The following is a 6795-nucleotide window of genomic DNA, read 5'->3' on the forward strand; positions in this document are numbered from 1 at the left end:
TTTGGGACTCTTCATTCTCTGTGACCCAGCTGGGAGGGAATTGCCCCCATCATGCCTTCTTTGGGAACACATCTCAGGCTCTGGGCACTGAAATCCGGCAGGTGAAATGAGGACTGCTAGGTAGATGAGCTTTTTTTTAATACTGTGGCTTTATAACAAGCATGTTTTCTCTCATAGGGATCACAGTGGAGGCAATGCAGCGCTGAGGCGGCGCCACAGCTCTTGCCGAGTCTATGGCAGCAGCTATGACGACATCCCAGAATTGACAGAGTAAGTGACCTTTTTATTTCTCCTCTCCTGTGGATAAGTGTTGGATAAAATGTTCCCCTGCTGAGCCTGGAATGTAAAGGCAAATCCTCCCATTAGCTGGGGATCTGTCGGGAGGCTGTAAAGAATAATCCAAAGTTCTCTAATATCTGCTAAAAAGGTTCCTGGGGAGCAGCTGCAGCATTTGCTAGTGTTCCTGACTCCTCCTCCTCCTAAGCAGGGATGGGCAATCTGGCCCCTCAGCCCAGTTTCATGAAGACTGGAAGGTCCCAGATAGAGAGTGAGGGGGAGTGGAAATATGGGGTGGGATCACTAAATGGATGGAGCAATGGAAGCTGATCAGAAGGTCGGCTGTTCGAATTCCCGCAGTGGGGTGAGCTCCCATTGCTCAGTCCTTGCTCCTGCCCACCTAGCAGTTCGAAAGCACGTCAAAGTGCAAGTAGATAAATAGGTACCACTCCAGCGGGAAGGTAAACGGTGTTTCCATGCGCTGCTCTGGTTCACCAGAAGCGGCTTAGTCATGCTGGCCCCATGACCCAGAAGCTGTATGCTGGCTCCCTCGGCCAGTAAAGCAAGATGAGCGCCACAACCTCAGAGTTGTCAGCGACTGGACCTAATGGTCAGGAGTCCTTTTACCTTTACCTTTAAACATCCCATTGGGCAGGGGGAGAAAAGAGAGAGAGAGAAAGAGAGGGGAAAGGGGTGTGGCATCTGACAGATTATCCTCAAGGGAATGTGGCCCTTGACAGGGCAAATGTCCCCCCACCCTCGCTCTATGGCAAGCTGCTATGACATTTTCCATAGGAAGCATTTGGCCAGTCAAGAACTGGGATCCAAGTCTCCTCTGTGCAGAGGCATATCTAGGCTCTTTTGCACCATTGGTAAGGAGCTATATTGGCGCCCACTCCAATGCTTGCGGCCCAGCCACCAAGAGCAGTGGAGGAGCATGCAGACAGGCGGGCAGCCTCCTAGCCACGGAGGTGTGATTTCTGCGCCCTTAGTGGGGACCAACATCTAGGTTGGCCTATGGGCCATCCTAAGGTCTTCCAGGCTGGCAATATGGTTTTCCTTCCTCCTCATGATCACAAACCCAACTGTTGCATTCCAGTCCCCTCTCAGATAAAGAGACCATTGTGATAGGACGTCTGAACTTCAAGGCCCTCTTCACGCCGGGACACACTGTGGGGCATATGGTGTACGTTCTGGATGGCAAACCTTTCGAAGGGCCAGCCTCTCTCTTCTCGGGAGACCTCCTTTTCCTCTCCGGCTGTGGTAAGTCAGTGGGGAAGGGGGATATAGGACAGCCATTGCTTCCTGGGAGGTTGTGCTTCTCCACATATGAAGGCCTCCCCAAGGCACTAGAAGGCAGCAGCTGCACTTGTGCTCCCAGTGCTTAATTTGTGTGGAGACATCTACAACAAGCTCCAAGATTGTTGGTGGGAATAGGAGAGAGGTGATTTGGTCCTCGTCTCTGGGAGGTGTGCAGTGTCTGTGAGAGAGGAGACACTTAAGGGGAGAAAAGGTGTCAGATGAAGGCTTGTAGCTCAGCAGTAGAACATCTGCTTTGCGTGCAAATGCCCCAAGTTCAATCCGTGTCTGAAATCATGGAAAGCCGCCATCAGTCAGTGGAGACAATGTTGAGCTAGACAAATCAGTGGTCTGATTTGGTATAAAGCAACTCCTTTTGTTTCTGTTTGGCTGTGAGGAAGCACTTTATTTTTGTGCTTCTTCCCTGTAGAAATTAACTCCTTGTTCCTTAACCGTCCAGGTCGAATATTTGAAGGGACGCCAGAAACAATGCTGTCATCGCTGGACACAGCAGCTGATCTTGCTGAAGACACACTGCTTTGGCCAGGTAGGAGCTGGAATAGCTGCACGGACAGAAAAGATGCCCATCACCTTCTACGCTGGTCCTGAAGTAGGGCAATGGCTGGTTGGGAATTAGAGGAGGTGAAGGCACTAGAGGTTCACTGGGAGTGGCACTCAGCAGGATGAAGCTCTACGTCAGCGCAGCCCCTGTTGACTGCCTGCTCCTTTTCTTTTTTTAATAGGGCACGAGTATGCTTCAGAGTGCTTAATGTTTGCACGCCTTCTGGAGCTGGAGAATCCCGTCCTGGAGCAGAAGCTACAGTGGGTGAATCAACAGCGGGTTGAGAAGAGAAGCACGGTGAGAGGGCTGGGTGTATGCATGCATGAGATGGTTCTTTCAGATCAGCTGTGGTCCCTGTAGAATCAAGAGAGAATTGGAGAAAAGTGGCTGGGGTGGGGTGGGGGGGCGGAATTGATGGATCTTGGAGTGTTCTTATAGACAAGAGACTCAACCTGCTGGCACTGTGTGTGTGTGTGTGTGTGTGTGTGTGTGTGTGTGTGTGTGTGTGTGTGTTTCTTTGTTTCCCTCCATTCCCCTTCCCTTCCTGTGCATCGGGCACATGCCCACTTCTCCAAGGCCCTCTTTGTCCAGCCGCCTCCATCCACTGCAGATGCCATGGCATTCATCCAAGAGCAGCTTCCTGGCTCTCTTGTGCCGCTGGGTAACACCTGTCCAGGGAGTTTCCTGCCTCTGTCTTCTTAACTGCAGGCATCTGGTTTCTGATTTTGGTTCCTCCCTTCTGGAAGTCTGGAGTGGGGTGGTTGTCTGGTGCAAAACCGGCCTGGGGAATGTGGCAGGTGGTACTTTCTCAGCTGGGATCTGCTTGTCTGGGAGGTTGTGGGTCTCTTGGCAAATTCTTGCATGCTTTGGTCTCGCTGCCTCAGTTGCTTGCCATGCACTTTGCCTTCCTTTCTGTGAGATATCAATAGCTTGCTTTTCAGGTATCACCTGAAAAAACCCGGGGGGGGGGGGAATTAACCACACCCAACCAAGTGTGCAAGTACTCAGGCAAGCATGCGTGTGGAAACTCCATCCACAGTTTTGCTGGGTGCCACTGTCCCCTGCCCCCTCCACCTCAGTCTCTCTTTCATTGTGATGTTCCTGTGCCTGTAATTGCTGCCCATTTTCATCATTGTTGCTTATCTAAGTCTTAAATTCCTTCTGGGTTCATTTCTGTTGCAGAGCTTGGCCTAGTTTCACCAGCCCTTGTATAGTATCTCTCTCTGCAGTTATCTGAACCTCACCTGCATCTATGTGTCTACTCCTTCCACTATTCCACTTACCCAGATTGTGAGAACATGAGAATAGGCCTTTTTGGTGGTGGCTCCCCATTTTTGGAATGTTCTTCCCAGGGAGGCTAACCTTGCATATCTTTGGCCGCCAGGCAAAAACATTCCTTTTTAACCAGGCCTTTGGCATTTAACTATCTATGGCCTTTTAGAGTGGGCAGAATGTTCCGTGGTTTTAAGGTACGTCTGTTCTTTTGGTAAGTCGTTTTGAGTTGCCATGGCAAAAAAGGTGACTAATAAATTTAATAAATGATAATAATAACTGTGAGCCATCTGTGCAGAGAGCAGTGGTGGCCTTTGCAATGCCATAACCTAACACCGAATTAAATTACATTTTTGAGTAGCAATACTGGTATAGTGGAACCTCTGTTTTCGGGCATAATCTGTTCCGGAAGACCGTTCGACTTTCGAAACATTCCAAAACCGAGGATCAATGGGCAGTTGGCAAAATCCATTGGGAAAAATGGAAAAACACGCAGTGCAAGCCGTTCTACTTCCGAGTTTCCTGGTTTTCGGCTTTCGGTTCCGAATTGTTTGTCAATGGAGACGTTTGAGAACCAAGGCTCCATTGCAATAGTTTGGTTGGGATCTATGCAAAACATCACCAAGGCCAAAGCTGGCAGGGCCCGACGGGGAGCTTTATGTTGTCTTTACTGCTTTCACATCCTGCAAAAAGCCACCCAAGGGCCAAGATCAAAAGCATTTGAGGTCAAATTCGAAAGAGCAAAAAGCGCCAGGTATAAAGCTGGGGTGGTCCAATTTGCCCAACATGCCAAGGTCCTGGCCTCGCCTCCCCTCCATTCAAAGGAAAGCGGCAAATGCGAAAGCAGTTAGGAGGAGAGGTACTGCTTTGTGCTGCCCGTTGTCCATGCTCACAAGTGTGTGCCTGTCTCATTCTCTCCCCTAAAGTGCCCTTCTACCATCGGTGAGGAGAAGCAGTACAATCCCTTCCTGCGGACGCACTGCCCGGAGGTGCAAGAAGCCGTGGGGATGAAGCGCCAAAGGGACGAGGACTGGGACACCTTCCGGGCCCGGGTGCTGAAGGAAGTGCGGCTGCGGAAGGACGTCTTCAAAGCAAACTAGCAATCTCGGGTGGTGTCAGGCTGGAGCCACATGCAGGGTGTACCTACAGGCAGGGGCCAGGCAGGGCCTCTCTGCAAGGAGGAGCCTGATCACATAATGGGCTCTACTATGCTAATGAGGAGGGATCTACTTGGATGCTGATCTCTCACGCAGTGCGAAGTGAAATGGCAAAAAAACGGAGGGGTTCAGGCTCGTTTCTTGAGCTCCCCGCCCCCCAGAAGGTTTTGTTGGTGCTGCTGCTTATCCATGAGGCATGGCGAGTGGGACTTGCAGCCTTTCACCTGCAAAGGTGTTTGGTAGTGGATCCAGGTGTGTTTGGGTGGCTCCATAGCCCCTGCTGTTTTCAGAACACCTGCGGTGGGGGGTGGGAGGGAGAAGTGATGGAGCAGTAGAAGGCAGCGCCTGGGATGATATGCTGAAACGTGCATCCTTATTTTCAGAATGTGTGTATTTGTTTTTGAGTGTGCCAGCCTATTTCTAGCTCAGGGGGGTCATCTTATAAGCACAATCCTGTTCACTTTGTCCCCTCATCTGGAGAGGCAGGTGTACACATGTGAGACGGTCTTCCATCTCTTATCGAGCACATCAGGAGGAACCTTTGCCTCCCCAATATTCCTACTCCACAAAACCAAAATCTTGGGCAGCTGAGCACTTTTAAAAAATCATCTACATCCAAGGACAGAAGGTGTCCTGCCATTTGGCCTCTTCAACTTGTTCCTTCTCTTCTGACTCCTGTTAATATAAAAATGTTTTAAACTTTCTCTCCAGTTGAGCCAGGTGGGCATATAAGCTCTTGCAGCCGGGCCAAGCTTGGATTTGTGCTCCATGTAATTGCAAGGCAGGTTTCCAGGTACACCTAGTGTTTCTCCAAGCTGCCTCTCAGAGCACAAGCTGTTACCAGGAATGCATAGAGTTCAGGCCAACAATGGCTGTGCTTCCCACGGGAGCAGGAGAACGAAGCCAGGGAGGCATGCCACCACCTCCTACCTCTGAGAATATGTTGCCAGTCCCCCATGGCATACATGGCTTTCTTCCACCGGCACCACATGCAAGATGTTCGCAAGGGAGATTGTACATTAATGGCTGTGAGGGTGTTTTTAACTGAAGCTCAGCACTGTGGCCGTATGGTTGGTATTTATCTGTATATAGTTGAGTTTGGCTCCTGCTACCTGAGTTTCTACTGTCTGTGAGTTTTATAGCGCAGGGTTGTTCTAAGGAGAGGCTCAAAAGAGCGTAATCTCTTTTTTTTAATTCATTGGCGATGAAATAAAATAGCACGATAGATTATTTTGGAATCCTTTTCCCCCCCACTTCACATTTTAATGTATTCTCTATTGTGGACACTACATATGTTTGGCTCTATTTTGCAAAGACATGAAACAGTGGGTGGGTGTGTTTTTAAAAGTGACTGCTGTGAAATCTTAAGAGAACTGCTGTTTCACTTTGCACCTTCAGTTCTTCTGTCAAATGCTGAGGCTTTGTGGTGTCAGTAAAACAAAGCTGAGAATGGAGGCTTACAATGCTGCACATGCAGTGTGCTTAACCTCAGGTGGGTGAAAAATGTGTTTCTTTTGCAGAGGCTCTCAAAGATCAGTAATAACTTTGAAAAAAATACCTACACAGTCTTAACTCTGCAAGGAGGATAAAGTGTGTGTAGCTGATGACTGGGTCATTGATCCATCATGTTTAGGCTGCAATCCTAAACACAGTGACAAGGGAGTAAGGCCTATTGAACACAGAGGGACTTCCATCTGAGTAAACATGCCAAGGATTGCTCTGCATTGAAACATGAAAGCAAAGTATTGGCAGAAGGCATTACCTGCAGGAAACCAGGCGTAGCAACAGATCTTGGAAGAATGGTGTCATGAGAGCCTCATTTGAATGAAAATTGGTTCTCAAGACCTACCCAAGTTGTTCTATTACAGTAGATGAGTAATCTTTTTCAGCCCAAGGGCCACATTCCCTTAAGGTGCAACCTTCTGGGGGCCACCTTCCGTTTATGGGTGGGAGCAGAGGCAAAAGTATGTAGAGCATTAGATCTTACTCTTTCACCTTTTGTACAGTAGGCTGCATTCTAGCCAGGCACAACCTGAATTCTCTACATTACCTCTTCTCCTTCACCTGCAAGAAAGAAGCACCACCACCATTTAAAAACACATTCCAGCCAGGGGGAGAAATGCGAAGGAATGGAGGAGGTTGCTGATCAGGGTCAGTGAGGGGTATGGCCTTTGGAAGGTGGGTGGCCTGCAGAGAGCCTTGAGGAACAGATGGAGAGGCCGGAAGGGC

General features: G+C 49.3%; 1 protein-coding gene across 1 annotated transcript in view; it reads left to right on the forward strand.

Moving 5' to 3' along the window:
* Positions 1 to 5796, forward strand: part of LOC309336828 (putative hydrolase PNKD) — a 32908-nt gene extending 27112 nt beyond the window's left edge. Inside the window, exons 5-9 of the mRNA XM_081853208.1 lie at positions 178 to 270; positions 1376 to 1539; positions 2036 to 2122; positions 2319 to 2434; positions 4336 to 5796. Coding sequence (XP_081709334.1) covers positions 178 to 270; positions 1376 to 1539; positions 2036 to 2122; positions 2319 to 2434; positions 4336 to 4509 — 634 coding nt within the window. The 3' untranslated portion in view covers positions 4510 to 5796. The remainder of the gene's footprint in view (positions 1 to 177; positions 271 to 1375; positions 1540 to 2035; positions 2123 to 2318; positions 2435 to 4335) is intronic.
* The last annotated feature ends 999 nt before the right edge of the window (positions 5797 to 6795 follow it).

This window comes from Podarcis erhardii (assembly GCF_964252035.2).
Source record: "Podarcis erhardii genome assembly, chromosome: 1".
Taxonomy (NCBI): domain Eukaryota; kingdom Metazoa; phylum Chordata; class Lepidosauria; order Squamata; family Lacertidae; genus Podarcis; species Podarcis erhardii.